Here is a 20,521-nt window from a genome sequence, read left to right on the forward strand (position 1 = left end):
GCATGATGCAAGAGATGGCAAGCGATGACAGCTAGTGAAACACATCAGTGTGTGTGTGTGTGTGTGTGTGTGTGTGTGTGTGTGTGTGTGTGTGTGTGTGTGTGTGTGTGTGTGTGTGTGTGTGTGTGTGACTGACGCCCGACATTACACTCGGGTTTTTACTTCATCCTCCTACAAGTGATCTCAATCAGAGAAGATGTCATGTTTCTTTTAATACACGCCTGAAATGAGGTCCCTGAGCCTTTTTTTTTTCTTCAGTGTGTAACAATTCAAGATGGAATTGCAGAATGTTTTGATGTGGCGCTTAAAGTTTGCGGTTAATGAGATCAAAGCGTTAACTCGGCTGCCAAGTTTTGAGGCTAAGAACCAAAAAGCGCTTGGAGAGAGATGTCAGTGTCAACGACTTAGAGCCTGGGTGTCAAACTCCTTTTTTTTCCCACTGAGGGCCACATTTTAAAGTGAAGAGGGCCGCTTGTAACAGTGATTAATATATGAATGTAAATGTGTGTATTTACAAACACATTTACAGTATATGGATGTGATTACCATATTTATTTTAATTATGCTGTAAAATAAATATTTAGATTTTACCGTATAAAATGTAATTCTACCGTAAACATTGCAGTGTTTTTACAGCAAATTACTATAAATCAGGGGTGTCCAAACTACAGCCCGCAGGCCAAGTCGTCATGAGTTTAATAAGGGAAGTTACCCACGGGGAGATTGCATTAATTTCAATAGTTTGATGATTTTGATGCTGCTATTAAGTCGCCACCTCGTGGATAACAACCTTTAATTATGCTCTGATCAGAAGAATGCAAATTATTTACCTATAGGACCCAATGCAAACAACCTTACCTAGTCATAGTTTGGAAACAACAAAAATCCAAACCAACACAGAAAGTCAACAGACATGGTCACACGTAACACAACCTGCTCACTAAACTTTATAAAAAACGTCCATGAACTCTGAAAAATTAAATATTACACCTGTTTAAATCCATTACAAAGAATAATGGGAAAACATGCAAAACACTCTCTCCACACTTATCCATGTTTGGCACATTTTAGCTGCTTTATATTTCTAATTGATTACAAACCTTTTAAGGAGGTTGTCACGGAAGTAAACAATGTAGGAGTCGAACTTTCACATACTCTTAATATCCAATTATAATAATATAATATGGACACACATATATACATATATATATATATATATATATATATATATATATATATATATATATATATATATATATATATATATATATATATATATATATATATATATATATATATATATATATATTACATACACACACATATATATATACACATTTACATGCAAAACAAAACCCCAGGTAATGTCTCCTAATAGGTGTCATTTTATATACACACACCATAATAATACCATATGTTGAAGCACAGTACGTCTGACTATGATAGCCGTATTGCTTCGACAATCCATCAAGCGGTGCGGCTTTGTAACTAAAACATTTTGACATATTTTTGAGTGTAATGCTCTATATTCTCAGTGCAACATGAACGTTTTGATGTTGCTTGCTAGCGTCATTTATTGAACAGGCGCCAACCTGCAGTCACACGTATCTCTCATGTGTGACTGCCATCTACTGGTCACACTTATCATTACACCATGTACCAAATAAAATTGCTTCGAGGTCGGTAAGCACAACCAGAGTTAATACGTACATGAGGCGCACCGGGTTTTAAGGCGCACTGTCCATTTTTAAGGAAAATGTAAGGATGTTAAGTGCGCCTTATAGTACAAAAAATACAGTAAGTGTAATCTAATGGTTGACCTGGGCTGGGTGTGTGGTATTTTAAATTTTTGTGTAATGTGTCGAAAAAATAAGCCAGACAATATTTCCTAGTAGGTGCCATTTTGAGGTCCTTATACACACACCATGATAATACCTGTATGTTGAAGCACAGTACGTCTGGCTCCGACAATCCATCAAGCGGTGCGGCTTTGTAGCTTGCCAAAGTCCTACTAAAACATTTTGACAGATTTGTAAGTGCAATGCGCTATATTCTCAATGAAACATCAAAGTTTTGATGTTGCTTGCTCGCGCCATTTATTGAACAGGCGTCAACCTGCAGTCCACATGTAACTCAACAGCGGAGGATGAATGCCCCACAACAGGAGGATAGAGAAAAAAAAGGATCTTATTGACTACAGCGCAGACTACAATGGTGGACGCGTGCAATTTTTCAGCCTGCAGGTACCATTAGGTAAAAGAAGTGGGTTTTGCATAATATTGTGAAACAAAATGCCAGATAATATGTCTTACCTTATACACACACCATAATAATACTATATGTTAAAGTACGGTACGTCTGACTATGGTAGCCGTAATTCTCTGACAATTCATCAAGCGGCTTCGTAGCTTACAAAAGTTGTACTAAAACATTTAGACAGATTTTTGAGTTTAATATTCTATATTATCAATGAAACACCGTTTTTTAGTCGTACTAAAATATTTTCACTGATTTTTGAGCGCCGTGTGTAATGTTCTATATTCTCAATGAAACATCGACATTTTGGTGTTGCTTGCTTACGGGTACTTGCGAGTGTCATTTATTGAACTGCGGTCAACACATATCTCTTATGTGTGACTGCCATTTACTGGTCACACTCATCATTACACCATGCACCAAATAAAATTGCTTTGAGGTCGGTAAGCACAACCACATTCACGGACTGAGAGCGAGGGACGCAAACAGGCTGGACAAGCTGGTAAGAAAGGCCAGTAACGTGGTGGGAGTGGAGCTAGACTCTCTGGCGGTGGTGTCAGATAGGGGAAGTCTAGCAAAGCTCCTAGCCATTATAGAGAACACCTCCCACCCACTACACTCGGACCTGGCGGAGAGAATGAGCACATTCAGTGGAAAGCTCAGATTCCCAAAATGTAACACGGAACGACACAGGAAGTCCTTCATACCGACAGCCATCAGACTGTATAATGCATATGTTCCTTTTTGACTGTACTTAAATGTATAATAGACTGCATTTATGTTATTCACATGTGAATATTTCTGTATAATAGACTGTATTTATGTTATTCACATGTGTATAATGCTGTATAATAGACTGTATGTATATTATTCACATGTGAACAATGCTGTATAATAGACTGTATTTATGTTATTCACATGTGAATAATGCGTATAATAGACTGTATTTATATTCACATGTGAATAATGCTGTATAATAGACTGTATTTATGTTATTCACATGTGAATAATGCTGTACAATAGACTGTATTTATATTATTCACATGTGAATATTGCTGTATAATAGACTGTATTTATATTATTCACATGTGAATAATGCTGTATAATATATTGTATTTATATTATTCACATGTGAATATTTCTGTATAATAGACTGTATTTATATTATTCACCTGTGAATATTGTTGTATAATAGACTGTATTTATATTATTCACATGTGAATATTGCTGTATAATAGACTGTATTTATATTATTCACATGTGAATAATTCTGTATAATAGACTGTATTTATATTATTCACATGTGAATATTTCTGTATAATAGACTGTATTTATATTATTCACCTGTGAATATTGCTGTATAATAGACTGTATTTATATTATTCACACGTGAATAATGCTGTATAGTAGACTGTATTTATATTAGTCACATGTAAAAAATACCTAAGTGTTTATTGTTTATTGTGGGCGAACTGTGGTGCTGAATTTCCCCCAGGGATCAATAAAGTACTTTCTATTCTATTCTATTCTATTCTATTCTATTCTATTCTAAGACGTACATGAGGCGCACCGTACATTTTTGGGAAAATGAAAGGATTTTAAGTGCGCCTTATAGTCCGAAAACACGGTGGTTGTGTGTACAGAAAGAGAAGGGACTTACTTGATGAACTGCCCCATGTCCTCACACAGTGCTTCGCAGCCGGGCCACTTACACTCCCCATGGCCGTAGAGAGGATGGGAGCCGGCGTGCTCCTCATGACTATGCAGGGGGAGAGAGAGAGAGAGAGAACCACAACGGATCGTCAATAAAAGCGAGAATAGCGAGCGGCGTGTCAACCGCAATCACACACAGCAATAACTGTTTGCAGCAGTAGCAACAACACCGCACATCTGAGCGTGGTTAGCTGGCGCGGTTCTGCGAGCCGAGTGCAGCCGGAGGATGAGAGGAGAAGGAGAAGAAGAAGAAGAAGAGCAGGGTCAGTTACAGAAGCCAGGCAAACACGGGAATGGCTCCAGCAACCTCAGAAGCTCATTTTCAACTCGGGCCTTTTTTAAGTCCTTGGCGCGCACGTGTGTTCATCCAGCTTGTCGGTTCTTGTGTTTCAGGTCCGGACGCCGAGTCCAAGTCCTTTCCATGACTGATTCTCGGCATAACAGGAAGGTTATTCTGGTGAGCGTGTGCTGACGTGGGTGGCTGAGATGAAGGAGGACTGGCGGTAACGCAGACCTTCTATATTCGTGCGTGTCCAGCAGCAGATGTGGATCTAAACTTCGCCTGGCAGCCGCTACATCTCCACATCTACTGTAAGTACAGTAGAGCGTGAGGACGGCAACCTCAGAAGGTTGTGGAAGCAGAAACATTTGTTTTGCAGATGGAAACATGTCTTCTTCCTTCTCTCCCTTTTTTTGTTTTGTTTTCTCGCCCCTTCCTGATCTAGTGTGTGTGTGTGTGTGTGTGTGTGTGTGTGTGTGTGTGTGTGTGTGTGTGTGTGTGTGTGTGTGTTGGCTGCGGTTGAGTCAACTCAGAAGCAGCTCAGACAGCAGCCGTGACAAACTGCTGGCAACCACATTTTCCTACACATCAGCCCTGCATTAGCTTAGCAGGCTAACGCGCTAACGCTCGCTCCTCCTGCGCAGCCACTGCTGTCAATGGATAAGCACACGCTAGCTCAAGGGTGTCCAAAGTGCAGCTTATCAAATACAATAATAAAGGATTGTACGTTTTCGGGACTTATGCAGATCCCAAATACACATTAGCAGGTACCAGAAGGTAAGAAAAGTTGGTTTTGCATAATATCGCAAAACAAAACACCAGATAATGTCTACTAATAGGTGCCATTTTGGGGTTCTTGAACGCACACCATAATAAAACCGTATGTTGAAGCACAGTACGTCTGACTATGGTAGCCGTAATGCTCCGACAATCCATCAACCGGTGCTGCTTTGTAGCTTACCAAAGTTATACTAAGTCGTGTAATGTTTTATATTCTCAATGAAAGATTTCAAGTTTTGGTGTTGTTTACTTCAGTCCACACGTATCTCTTATGTGTGACTGCCATCTCCTGGTCACACTTATCATTAGCAGTGTACCAAATTTTTGCAACTTGTGCAAATCCCAATAAGAAAGAACAGTTGGTTTTGCATAATATTGCGAAACAAAATGCCAGATGATGTCTCCTAATAGGTGCCATTTTGGGTCCTCAAACGCACACCACAATAATATCCTATGTTGAAGCACAGTACATCTGACTATGGTAGCCGTAATGCTCCGACAATCCATCAAGCGGTGCGGCTTCGTAGCTTACCAAAGTCGTACTAAAACTTTTTTCGACAGATATATTCAAAGTTAATCCAGCTATTCAAGTGTTGAAAGTAGAACCAAATGTATGATTCATTTTTAAAACTTTTTTTTTAAATGTTATTTTTACAAATATAATAATGCAGTAAAATGAATGTTATAAAATATTGACCTATTTAAGGCTCCAATTACTTTACATCGAATATTCCATTTTGAAAAACATTTTGGGAAAATATTGCATATTTTTGCCATATAAAAAACAATGTTTTCTCGAACAAAAAGGGACTGAAACAAACAAACAAAATAACATGACAATATGATTTTTTTTTTAAACAACACTTTTTTTCTACAGATATATTCCAAGTTAATCTAGCGATGTAGGTGTTGAAAAATAAATAAAAGTATGACTTATTTTTAAAACTTTTATGAGTGTGGACTTTGTTTTTAACTGTCTTTCTTCAAAATATAATAATGCATTAAAATCAATGTTGTTATGAAATATTGACCTATTTAAGGCTCCAATTACTTCATATTAAATATTCCACTTTGAAATATTTTTTGGGGAAAATATTGCTTATTTTGAGTGTTTGCTAATAAAGATTCGGGTTTGGACAAAAAGGGCATAAAACAAATAATTTGAGGGCAAAAACGAGACATAAAGTCCATCTGGAAATTTAAGCGTTGAATAAAAAAAAAAAGATATCTGACTTATTTTTACCATTTCTATGACTAAACTTGAGGGGAGCCCTAAAGGTTAAAAAAATCTATGTATTGAATTGATTTAAAATATCAAAATGGCGCCTGCATGCTTTGCGGCCCACAGTGGGAAAAGTTTGGACACCCCTGCTTTAACTGTTCCTTTTCCTTCAACTCTTCCCTCCTGCGCCTTGGACCACCCGCCCTGTGTGTGTGTGTGTGTGTGTGTGTGTGTGTGTGTGCTACTCACTGGCTGGCAGGGTTGCCTTTGGAGTAAGGGGGGCCACGGTCATCTCCACTGTCAGCCTTGGTGAACGAGGAGATCCACTCAAACAGTCTGGCTCTTAAAAAAGGAGACACGCCCATGAGCAGCCAACACAGCATCATCCCTCCGTGTGTGTGTGTATGTATTTTAATTTGTATTTGACTTTATTAAATGTTTGGGTAGAATTTTATTTTCAGTTATATAGAAACTTATCAGAGCTATGTATCTATTGTATATATACATATATATATATATATATATATATATATATATATATATATATATATATATATATATATATATATATATATATATATATATATATATATATATATATATATATATATATATATATATATATATATATATATATATATATATACACAAACAGTCGTGGTCAAAAGTTTACATACACTTGTAAAGAACATAAAGTCATGGCTGTCTTGAGTTTCCAATCATTTCTACAACTCTTATTTTTTTGTGATAGAGTGATTGGAGCACATAATTGTTGGTCCCAAAAAACATTCATGAAGTTCGGTTCTTTTATGAATTTATTATGGGTCTACCCAAAATGTGACCAAATCTGCTGGGTCAAAAGTATACATACAGCAATGTTAATATTTGGTTACATGTCCCTTGGCAAGTTTCACTGCAATAAGGCGCTTTTGGTAGCCATCCACAAGCTTCTGGCAAGCTTCTGCTTGCATTTTTGACCACTCCTCTTGACAGAATTGGTGCAGTTCTGCTAAATTTGTTGGTTATCTGACATGGACTTGTTTCTTCAGCATTGTCCACACGTTTAAGTCAGGACTTTGGGAAGGCCATTCTAAAACCTTAATTCTAGCCTGATTTATCCATTCCTTTACCACTTTTGACGTTTGTTTGGGGTCATTGTCCTGTTGGAACACCCAACTGCGCCCAAGACCCAACCTCTGGGCTGATGATTTTAGGTTGTGCTGAAGAATTTGGAAGTAATCCTCCTTTTTCATTGTCCCATTTACCCTCAGTTCCATTGGCAGCTAAACAGGCCCAGAGCATAATACTACCACCACCATGCTTGACGGTAGGTGTGGTGTTCCTGGGATTAAAGGCCTCACCTTTTCTCCTCCAAACATATTGCTGGGTATTGTGGCCAAAGAGCTACATTTTTGTTTCATCTGACCACAGAACTTTCCTCCCAGAACGTCTTATCTTTGTCCATGTGATGTCAGATGAAACAAAAATGTAGCTGTTTGGCCACAATATCCAGCAATATCTTTGGGCGCAGTTGGGTGTTCCATCAGGACAATGACCCCCAAACACACGTCAAAAGTGGTAAAGGAATGGCTAAATCAAGCTAGAATTAAGGTTTTAGAATGGCCTTCCCAAAGTCCTGACTTAAACGTGTGGACAATGTTGAAGAAACAAGTCCATGTCAGAAAACCAACACACTTAGCTGAACTGCACCAATTTTGTCAAGAGGAGTGGTCAAAAATTCAAGCAGAAGCTTGTGGATAGTAGAAATTATTGGAAACTCAAGACAGCCATGACATTATGTTCTTCTTTACAAGTCTATGTAAACTTTTGACCATGACTATGTATATATATATATATATATATATATATATATATATATATATATATATATATATATATATATATATATATATATATATATATATATATATATATATATATATATATATATATATATATATATATATATATATATATATATATATATATATATATATATTATTGCATCCAAACTGCCCTTTTTGTAAATTTTAATCCATTCTTCTATGAAGTGGTATTTAGATGATGGGTTGGTGTACCTAATGTTGCGACTGGCGAGTGTACCCACTTCCTCTTCCTCTTACCTGTCTCTCTTTGGGGTGTGGCTCTGTCCATTGGGCAGGCTGTGCAGTGGCATGTGCGCGCTGGCCGCTTTGGGGAAGGCTGAGGTAGAGTTGGAGCTGTTGGTGCTCAAGTCCAGGCCCTCGGCTTGCTTCAAGGCCTCCTCGCCGCTTGGCACCCCCGACACCTCCTTCCACAGCTGCTGGAGGTCCGACGGACACATCGCTGCGGGACAGACAGTCACAGTGGGAAGACGGTCACGACCACGCCGTTTCTTCTGATTCCTACAAAATAAAAGCACGACGCCAGTGCAAAGACCCCTGGGACTTATCCCAAGAGGACAATAGAAGCAGCTGAAGGTAATTTATAAACGTTCAAACCTCTCGACTATTTCCAAGAGTCCGGCTGTCCCCGGCAACATTTGCCTTGTGGCACACGGCTCAGTTATTTTCTGCTCCCATTTCAAAGAGCCAGAGCCAGAGCGATGGCCGACATGCCACAAGTCCACTTCAACGTAGTGCATGCACGTGTCCGCAAGCACAACTCCAGCGACCTTGCAGCCGTCCAAATATTATGTCTGCTTTGTCTGCATTCTCCACTTGGCCCCCGCCAAAACAAAAGCTCTCACTGCGGAGGAATGAGGTGGCTTGTTGGTATAGCGTTATTAGTCGCCAAGAAACCCGATCGGTGTGGGCGTACACCCGCAGACTTCCAAGTGCGGAGAGTTTCCTCCTTTTAACTTATCCGACCGGCTCCGACTTTCAACGTCCACTTGAAGAAAAAGAAAACCGAGCCTGTCAGCGACTGACGAGTGACGAGCAAGTGAGGCCCGGACATGTTAGCAGGATAATAAATAGAAATAATCATACAATCTGGTGACCATTAAGGGCTGACAAACCATCATATCACTGCTTAATGGAACGCACAACTGTTTTTTTAAAGGGGAACTGCACTTTTTGGGGAATTTTGCCTGTCATTCACAATTATTATGAGAGACAAGAAGACATCTTTTTTTTTCTTTCTAGGATTTTAAAGATGATTACAAACGCTTGGAAGATGCGGCTAATGTAGCCTTCAAAGTCTCTAAAACAACTTCAAAACCCTTCATCAAGGTTTTATATACACACTGCAAGTATATATACATATACAGGTATAGTTTAGTAACAGACACCTTCATAACAATATGTAATATGTACAATAAACAGACTGCAAGTACATATATAATGTAGTAACAGACACCTTCATAACAATATGTAATATGTACAATATACACACTGAAAGTATATACTTAATGTAGTAACAGACACCTTCATAACAATATGTAATATGTGCAAGTATATATATATATATATATATATATATATATATATATATATATATATATATATATATATATATATATATATATATATATATATATATATATATATATATATATATATATAATGTAGTAACAGACACTTTTATAACAATATGTAATATGTACAATATACACACTGAAAGTATATACATAATGTAGTAACAGACACCTTCATAACAATATGTAATATGTGCAAGTATATGTGTATATATAATGTAGTAACATAGACTTTTATAACAATATGTAATATGTACAATATACACACTGCAAGTATATATATAATGTAGTAACAGACACCTTCATAACAATATGTAATATGTACAATATACGCACTGCAAGTATATATATAATGTAGTAACAGACACCTTCATAACAATATGTAATATGTGCAAGTATGTTTTTTTTTGCCCAATGCCCTCCTGCTCTACAGTAAAATGTGTTATTTAAAAAATGATCCCGTGTCTTAAACAAAACGTGTCTGGTGGATTTGTGTCAAGGTTCCACTGATGAGACATCTTAGTGCAGCTGTAGGAGGCGCCCTCATGTCAGCCCTTCACCACCTCGCCTCTGGAGGCGGGCCACTAGTGTGCTCATTTGTGTGTTGTTGTGCGTGAGTGTTTAATTATGCACATTTGTGCACAAGTGTTTCTGAGTGTGTGTGTGTGTGTGTGTGTGAGAGTGTGTGTGTGTGTGTGTGTGTGTGTGTGTGTGTGTGTGTGTGTGTGTGTGTGTGTGTGTGTGTGTGTGTGTGTGTGTGTGTGTGTGTGTGTGTGTGTGTGGCATGGCTGGTCAGAGGAATGCTATGGTTCACGCCTGGCTGAGCCGTCACAATAGGCCAGCTCTTTTACACTGCAGGGAAATTCCACTCGGATACAAGAGGGAGAGGGGAAGAGAGGGCGATACGGAAGCCCGCTGTGTGCAAAAGTATTTTCTCTGCCCCTAAAAAGGGCCGCTGTTACTCTTTTAATGTGAATGAAAAGATGATATAAGGCGATATAAATGCCAGCTATGAATGTCAGAGTGCAGACAAAAATGAACATTAATGGGTGCAAAGCAGTGTTTTTTTATCAGGATGGAAACCCTGCAGACAAATGAAAGGGAGTGAGGTGAAAATGATGATGTTCTTGAGTGATTTTATGCAAGCAGGGGGCTGAGTGGCATATTTTACCTTTCATCCCGATGACAGCCTTCCACACACCCACCAATAAGGTTTGCTTTCTCTTTTAAAGCCTGACTAACTGAACAGGCTTCACATGTGCAGGGTGCAGGAGGTCTGTGTGTTTGTGTGGAGGTTCATGTGTTAATTTATTACCAAAGCTGTTTTTGGACACCGAATTCATGAAACTGATTTTTTTGCATTAGAAATTTGTGAACTCTTTTTTTTCTGTGGACAATTGAAAAAAATAGTGTTTTAAAATTCAGTGTAAAAAAATGTTTGTAAAAAAAAAATTCAGTGCATAAAAATTCAGTGTTGAAAAACACACACTAGCACCTGACCACCAGGTGTTAGGTCACACCACTGGTGGTTGTGTGTGACATCACACCTGGTGGTCAGACTTAGAACTTGACACCTCATTGACTGATTCTGAGACAGGATCGATTGCTTCAGCCTTAATCTACCGGAAGTGAGTTCTGCTTTTTGAGGCAGCAAATTTTTCGACACTGAATATGTTTACATTGATTTTTCTTAACACTGAATTTTTTTAAACGCTGAATTTTTTTACACTGATTTTTTTAACACTGATTTTTTTAACCATTTTTTTTACACCACATTTTTATACAGTCAATTTTTTTTACACTGAATTGTTTAAAACTGATTTTTTTCACAATTAATTTTTTAAACACTTAATTTTTTTTACACTGGTTTGTTTACACTGAATTTTTGTAAACTGAATTTGTTAAATACATTTGTTTTACACAAAATTTTTATACAGTGAATTTTTTTGACACTGATTTTTTTTTACACTGAATTGTTTAAACACTGACTTTTTTACGCTACTTTTTACACTGAATTTTTGTACAGTGAATTTCTGACACTGATTTTTTTACACTTGAATTGTTTAAAACTGAATTTGTTTTACACTGAATTATTTAAACAGATTTTGTTCTACACTGAATTTTTTTACACTGATTTTTTTACACTGCATTTTTTTACACTGTTTTTTTTTACACGGAATTTGTGTACACTGAATTTTTTACAAACTTTTTTTTTTACACCAAATTTTTATACTATTAATTTTTTGACACTGATTTTTTTTTTACACATAAATGTTTAAAACTGAATTGTTAAAAACTGAATTTTTTAAACACTGACTTTTTTTTACACAAATTTTTTTAAACACTGAATTTTTTTTACACCATTTTTTTACATTAACTGTTTATTTCCGCATAATTTTTTACACACATTTTTTTAAACCAAATTTGTATACAGTGAATTTATTTGACACTTTGATTTTTTTACACTGAATTTTTTTCACACTGATTTTTTTTACAGTGACTTTTTCTACACATCATTTTTTACAAATAATTTTTATACATTGAATTTTAAAACACTGAATTATTTTTAAATGAAACTGTCAGCATAATTTAAAAAAATTCAGTTCACAAAATTTAAACGCAAAAAAAAATCAGTAAATCAATAAATTAATTATGAAAAAAAGCTTTTGTAAAAAAGACACAAACGAACCTCCATATGTGTGTGTGTGTGAGTGTCTGTAGCCATGATTGCGTGTGTGTGTGCGCTGACCTTGCTGCAGGGACTGCATGGCGGCGGTGGGCTGCAGGGGCACCAGGCCTTGTCTCTGCAGGTTGAGGATGTGCTGCTGCTGAAGCTGCTGCATCTGGATCAGCTGCTGCTGGAAGGCCAGCTGCTTGCTGCCGAGCTGCCGGGCAAGGAGGCGAGAGAGGAAAAGAGGAAACGTTTGTGAGTCAGGCTATTATACTTGACTGCTGCGGCGGTTTGCGACTCCCAATTTCCAGCTTCATGTGGACCCTATTTCAAGGAAATGATCAGAAAAGCCCACGTTGAGATGTCACTGTATAATGTAACCAGCACCAAAATCTGTGCGATTCAAGCAAAATGATCTAACCCACTCAAAGTGCGGTCATGCATAAAACCGGTATTATTTTGGTACCGGTTCCTAATTAGGTCGGTGAAAATTCTGGACTAACGATACTGGTATCGGTATTTTTTGTTTCAGCTGACCAACATAATTATGACACGCTGCCACTGCTACTCATTAATATTAGCTTGGAATATTGACAAATAAGGAAGCAGCACCAAACAAAAGTTTGTAACACAACAATATTTTCTCCTCAAAGTCAGTTTGAAGTGAACGCACTTGACTCACCACGAGTCACGACCGCGTTTCATCGACCGTCATCCTAGCGATCCAATAATCCACAGGCCAATGTTAATATGTTAATCCATTAAAAACGTGGTACATTGAGGTAATATAATAATCCATGAAGTTGTTTTGAAGCAAGATAGCATCCGCTGTGACTGACAGGTTACACTTGCATTGCATTACACTTTTTATGTATACAATACACCCAATTCGTCATGTTTCATGTGTCAGGTAAATCACCACAAATGGAGCAATATGAACCCCCTTCCTACTGTACATGTTGGATATTTTTATTGAAAACTGAAGTTTATTTAGAAATTTGAGCAAATAAGTACTTTCCAGACGATAGATCGCACCGGTATTTAATCTGCACCCACCAAATTTTAGAAGAAATACACATGTTTACATGTACAGTATTAGCCACACCAGAACATAACACGCAGATATATACCGGTACGAAGGATTTTGTAAATGTTTATTTACATACATTAATTGTTTCCAAACAGTGTCTGTAACACGGCAGTAAAACGGCTAATCAAACCAAACAGAAGTCATCGTCATGGACCAACTAGCTGCGGAAGCTAGTGCTCCATTCAGCTAAACAGACTCAATAACTCCACAGTGACGTTTCGGTTAATTTTAAAAAATAAAACAATACAAACAAAATGCCATTGTAAGTTAATAATACTAACACAAACACTCCTAATTGTGTTAGCATTTTAGCTGATGCTAACAGCGCTAGCTTGATTACATTACGACAGCACGTGACAAATATGCATGAAAACACTCCTACATGGGACGCTTTAGTAAGCATAAATTGTTTTAGTTATATTGTAAAACGCACATACGTTGCTTGGAGTGATCAATGAAGAATCCTTTCGAGCAGAAACGCTATGGACAACTCGTAGACGAAACCAGATATACTTCCGGTTCGAGGCACGAAACAGGAAGTACATTTTCAACCTGCAACACACCTTTTCAGTGTCTCTGTTGGTGTTGAAAACTTTTGACTACAAACACACACTACACGCACACACACTTGCTCACTGAGTCTTTTTATGTATATAATACACACTACACACACACGGAATCAACTCCTCACCCTAAGAATCGGAATCGAATGGCGAGGTGCCCAAAGATTCACACCAATAACAATTGAATATTTGTATATATATCAAAGTTTAAAAAATATGAAATTTCATGTATTGCATACATTTTTTTCTGTCAAAATGGAAACAATGAAAACATTTAGTAAGAAAGATGAAGTATCCACATTATTCCCAGGCTTTTGCGGGCCACATTAAATGACGTGTCGGGCCGTATCTGGCCCCCGGGCCTTGAGTTTGACACATGTCCACTACACATAAACAAACATCAATAAGTGGGAACCAGACCAAGAAAGTATTTGTCAATTAAAAAAACACCCATCGAGAAAATCTGCGGACTGACAAAGATGGACAGTTTTGTCACAGTTTACCTGACACACGAAACGTGACAAATTGAAGGGGTGCACTACCCATTTCGGCCGTCAGACGGCAGTAGAGTGTTGACTATCTTAAAACGTGTTTTGTGGCGATTCCAACTTGGAGCACGGCGTCAGTTGCTCTGTAGGGTGGTGCTTTCCGTCATTTTCGGCAGACTGCATTACGAAAATGATAAATACGGGCATATTTGGGTCCACTGCCACCTCATTTCTGCATATTATTTTTCACTTTTGCTGTAAGAAAGTTGCCTCTGATTTGTTTGAACCCTTCTGGGTTAGTTCTGAAGACCTCTCATTACTTTAGTCACACTTAATAAATCCAAGTCTAAAGCCACGGAAAAGAATGAGAGGTCACATGTTCTGTGTGTGTGTGTGTGTGTGTGTGTGTGTGTGTGTGCGTGTGTGTGTGTGTGTGTGTGTGTGTGTGTGTGTGTGTGTGTGTGTGTGTGTGTGTGTGTGTGTGTGTGTGTGTGTGTGCGCTAAGATGATAAATGTCCCCTTTCCTGCTCTCCCAGGCTGGACTGGAGCTGTTTGAAGTCTCGACAGCTAACCCCTGAGAGGGATGAGCTTTATCTCTTGCAGATAACTCGCAGGGAGAAAGAAAAAAAAAAAAGAAAAAAGAAGGAGCTGAGGACCTGCTTATTGGGCGTCCATGTAAGAGAGAGGCAGCGTGGAACCCTTTGAACAGTGAAGAACTCACAGGAAGGCCAGCTAGGTCACTTCCTATCAGACTGGAGCTTTGAGGAGAGAATGTGTGCTGTTTACTCCAACTAACAGAAGAACTACAATTCACTTCATCTGTTTAGAACAGTGATTCTCAAACTGTGCCGAAAACCCCCCAAAAACACTTAATTAAATATTCAAACACAACGTTACTGTTCAAACTGTGTGTAATGTTACAGTGGCCACAAATATCAAATATAATTGTTAAATAAAACCTCTGCCTTGTTTTTAATGAATACTTGGGCCTACTACGCTACTGTAGTTTAATGTTAATTATGCCATTTTAAGCCTTGCTCACCGCCACGGCAAGTGCCAGTTATTAAATATGGTTCACTCTGCTTCAAAGATGTTTCCACTCGCTTGTGATCATCTCTCCCGTTGGTTCTGCTCACAAATATCTCTTTTGGATTCTTCCTGGTACAGTTGTGGAGCTTATTCTCCACTTTGTTTGAGTGCACCTTTTGTTTATTCTTCACTCCGTTTGAGTGCACCATATGTTTATTGTTCACTCCGTTTGAGTGCACCTTTTGTTTAATCTCTACTCCATTTAAATGCACCATATGTTTATTGTTCACTTCCGTTTGAGTGCACATTTTGTTTATTCTCCACTCCATTTGAGTGTAACATATGTATATTGTTCACTCCGTTTGAGTGCATCTTTTGTTTATTCTCCACTCCGTTTGAGTTACAGTGGCCACAAATAGTAAATATACTTGTTAAAACCTCTGCCTTGTTTTTAATTAATAATTGGGCCTACTACTCTACTGTAATGTTGGTCATTATGGTGGTACTTGGAGCCAAGGGTTTTCTGAGGTGTTACTTGGTGAAAAAAGTTAGAGAACCATTGGTTTAGAATATGGTTGTATTGCGAAAAAGTCTGAGGCCATCATTAGATCTTGGACTATTTGTACTTAAAAAAAAAAAAAAATTAAATTAAAAGGCAATTAAAACATCTGGAAAAATACAGACTAGGTAGTATAGTTAGTGTGACTTCTCCTAACTCTGTGAGTAATGATTCCATTCAGAATCGATTCTCGATTCAAAGTCAATACTTTATTAATAACATTGGGTGCCAGTTCTATGATTAACGTTTGTGAGTCAGGCTATAATACTCTTTCTCCACTCCGTTTGAGTGCACCTTTTGTTTATTCTTCACTCCGTTAAAATGTGCTTTGTGTTTATTTTTTCACTCCTTTTTGTTAAAGCGTATCAATTTCTATATTACTTAAACAAAGATTACAAGAATATAATATAAAATTTAAATACATTTTTTATCTATTTATTTTTTAATCGATTAAGAATCGTTACAAATAAGAATCACAAATAATTCAAAAATCGATTTTTTGCCAACACCCCTAATAATAAATGGGAATTAATACAAATTAACTGCAGATGATGTAAAGCTATTTGAACTCCGTGCATGCAGCTTCATATGGAATGAGTCCAACTTGGAATATTTCCACAATTCCCACACTTCCCATGAAAGTTATTAGGGAAAAACTTAATTAATATCTAATAAAAATAGTCAGTTATTGATCATCTCTCCCTTTGGCTCCACTCACAAATACCTCTTTTGGCTTCTTCCTGGTACAGATGTGTAGCTTATTCTCCACTCCGTTTGAGTGAACTTTTATGTTTATTCTCCACTCCGTTTGAGTGCACCTTTTGTTTATTCTCCATGCCGTTTTTAGAGGACCTTTTTTTATTCTCCATGCCGTTTGAGTGCACCTTTTGTTTATCCTCCACACCATTTAATTGCACCTTTTTTAATTCTTCATGCCGTTTGAGTGCACTTTTTGCTTATTCTCCACACCGTTTTTAGTGCACCTTATTTTTATTCTCCACACCGTTTTTGGTGCACCATTTGTTTATTCTCCACGCCGATTTTAGTGCAGCTTATTTTTAGTCCCCACGCCGTTTAAGTGCAACTTTTTTTAATTCTCCAATGCCTTTGAGTGACCTTTTGTTTATTCTCCACTGCGTTTGAGTGCACCTTTTTCTTTATTCTCCACTTCGTTTGAGTGCACCTTTTGTTTATTCTCCACTCCGTTTGAATGCGCTTTGCGTTTGTTTTTTCACTCCTTGTGAGTGCACTTTTTGTTATTCAATATTTTAGTTTTTTCTAAATGTTCATCTATGCTTCATGGCCCGATTCCGGCTTTAGCCGTCCTAACGCAGGGAATATTAAACAAAAATCCCCCAAAACACACATTGAGGCAATGAAGTGTGTTTTATTCGACCACCCGATTAATCAAACAAACTAATCGATAGGCAACTCGGTAACTAAAATAATCGATTCATGCAGCACTAATGTTGTCTTATTCAGCCGTTATATTCGGTTCACTTCAACATTTTTACGATTAAGTTTTTTCTCATCCTGAGAAAACTTTTTGCTCTCCTCTCTGTCCAGCCCTCTTTTTTTTTTCTTCGCCCCGAGTCTGCCTATTGCATTTGCTCCTGTGCGCCCCCCCCCCCCCCCCACTCTGTCTCTCATTCTCTCCAGAGATATGTCCTTCTTTAAAGCGCACATTGCGTGTGTGTGTGTCTGTGTTCTGTTTACATTAGCTGTGGCTGAGTGGCCAAAGCTAGCGCTGTAACAGGCTGTCAATGTGATTTATGAGCACATCACACACTGTCTGAGCCTGCCAGTCACACACACACACACACACACACACACACACACACACACACACACACACACACACACACACACACACACACACACACACACACACACACACACACGAGATGGACAGTCACACACTTGCACACATCTCTTGCGACGTTCAGAGTCACTTCATTAAGCTGACTCCTGACCAGTCCCAAATGCACACACACGCACACACACACACACACACACACACACACACACACACACACACACACACACACACACACACACACACACACACATACACGCACACACACACACACACACACACACACACACACGTTCCTAGTCTGGCAGAGCACAAGACGGCAAAAGGAATAGTAGAAAATGGGGGAAAGGTCAAGAAGTGGCAACCACTGGAGTACAAAACTCTGCAGAGATTAAAAGGTTTTATCCTCCCTCTGCTTGCATCTTGGCCTCCTCCTCCTCCTCCTCCTCCTCCTTGTTAGCGTCGCTATCATCCGCAAATCGCTGATTCCTGCTTTTGCAGACGAAATGCTCACGCGCACTCAGTGGCTGTTTGGCGTTTGCAACAAGCGACGTCGTATAAGATGCACGCCATACCCCCCGCCCCCCGGCCGCGAGCGTATGCGTTGGTGCAGTGACCCGGCACACATCAAGCCTCTCCCTCTCTGCGTGTACCAGTGTGACCAGTGATTGCACTTGTCTGGTTGTTACAGGACAACAAACCTGAAAACTGGGACAGTGGCAGGGAGGAAGGGGGGCGGGGGATTCAGACCCTTCTCAACATGGGAGGCGACCACAACTGTTTTGCTTTGGTCACGCTCGACGTGGCCGCGTTTGCCGGGAAGGTGAGGTGTGCTGGTGTGGGCCCTCTGGGAGAAGAGTCGGAATGTGGGATGTGTGCTTCTGTCAGGACGTCTCAGCGTGATTTGTTTCTCCGCGCCGCTCGGGTCCTTTGCTACGAATTAGCAAGTTCTAAACATCTGGACAACCGATTGCGTTCGCGGTATCGGCTGTGTTTTTAAGGAACAGTCTTAACAGGACAGGACATACAAGTCGTTAGGTTCTTCAAGGCCGTAAAAAACTATAAACGCTTATTCAACAGTGCGGCAAATGTATGGATTTTTCTTTGCAAACGGCCATAATGTTTTGTATTCAACAAATAGTTTTCAACTCCGACAGAGACACTGAAAAGGTGTTGAAAATGCACTTCCTGTTTCGTGCCTTGAACCGGAAGTATATCTGGTTTCGTTAACTCGTCGTCCATAGCGTTTCTGCTCGAAAGGATTCTTCATTGAGCACTCCAAGCAACGTATGTACGTTTTACAATATAACTAAAACAATTAATGCTTCATGCATTAAACCCAGGCAGAGGACTAAGGAAGGTGAGTTAGTGTTTGTGATATGGCGCCATCTTTTGGATGAGTTTGCTCACTGCACAGGTATAGCAATTTGAAAATGAACTTCCTGTTTTAATGCCGTAAACCGGAAAGAAGCACCCATCGCGTTTTTGCTCGAAATAATTCTTCATTTATCACTCCAAGCAACGTTTGTAAGTTTTACAATGTAACTAAAATAATTAATGCTTACTAAAGCGTCCCATGTGTGATGTCTGTAAGAGTGTTTTAACTCATATTTGTCCATGCCATCGTAACATACATATATATATATATATATATATATATATATATATATATATATATATATATATATATATATATATATATATATATATATATATATATATTATATATATATATATATATATATATATATATATATATATATATACAGTTGCGATCAAAAGTTTACATACACCTGTAAAGAACATAATGTCATGGCTGTCTTGAGTTTCCAATCATTTCTACAACTCTTATTTTTTTGTGATAGAGTGATTGGAGCACATACTTGTTGGTCACAAAAAACATTCATGAAGTTTGGTTCTTTTATGAATTTATTATGGGTCTACTGAAAATGTGACCAAATCTGCTGGGTCAAAAGTATACATAAAGTAATGTTAATAGTTGGTTACATGTCCCTTGGCAAGTTTCACTGCAATAAGGCGCTTTTAGTAGCCATCCACAAGCTTCTGGTAAAATTTTTGACCACTCCTCTTGACAAAATTGGTGCAGTTCAGCTAAATTTGTTTTTTTTTTGACATAGACTTGTTTCTTCAGCATTGTCCACATGTTTAAGTCAAGACTTTGGGAAGGCCATTCGAAAACCTTAATTCTAGCCTGATTTAGCCATTCCTTTACCACTTTTGACGTGTGTTTGGGGTCATTGTCCTGTTGGAACACCCAACTGCGCCCAAACATATTGCTGGATATTGTAGCCAATTTTTGTTTCATCTTACATCACATGGATAAAGAAAAAACCTTCTGGAGGAAAGTTCTGTGGTCAGATGAAACAAAAATGTAGCCGTTTGGCCACAATACCCAGCAATATGTTTGGAGGAGAAAAGGTGAGGCCTTTAATCCCAGGAACACCACCCAGGAACACCACCCGGGCTCTGTCGGCTCCCCCGACAGATCCTCTACGGCCAACTCCAGGAAGGCTGTAGGTCTCCTGGGGGTCAGCGGAAACGCTACAAGGACCACATAAAAACCCTCCTGAAGCGCT

General features: G+C 38.4%; 1 protein-coding gene across 2 annotated transcripts in view; it reads right to left on the reverse strand.

Annotated features, from left to right (window-relative positions):
- Positions 1-20,521, reverse strand: part of foxp4 (forkhead box P4) — a 235,381-nt gene that overhangs the window by 39,044 nt on the left and 175,816 nt on the right. For both annotated transcript variants that reach the window (XM_062054800.1, XM_062054792.1), the window contains exons 6-9: positions 12,458-12,593; positions 8,375-8,576; positions 6,501-6,593; positions 3,917-4,015 (exon numbers count right to left, since the gene is read on the reverse strand). In XM_062054800.1, the coding sequence (XP_061910784.1) occupies positions 3,917-4,015; positions 6,501-6,593; positions 8,375-8,576; positions 12,458-12,593 (530 nt within the window). The remainder of the gene's footprint in view (positions 1-3,916; positions 4,016-6,500; positions 6,594-8,374; positions 8,577-12,457; positions 12,594-20,521) is intronic.

This window comes from Entelurus aequoreus, linkage group LG01 (assembly GCF_033978785.1).
Source record: "Entelurus aequoreus isolate RoL-2023_Sb linkage group LG01, RoL_Eaeq_v1.1, whole genome shotgun sequence".
NCBI classification, from domain to species: domain Eukaryota; kingdom Metazoa; phylum Chordata; class Actinopteri; order Syngnathiformes; family Syngnathidae; genus Entelurus; species Entelurus aequoreus.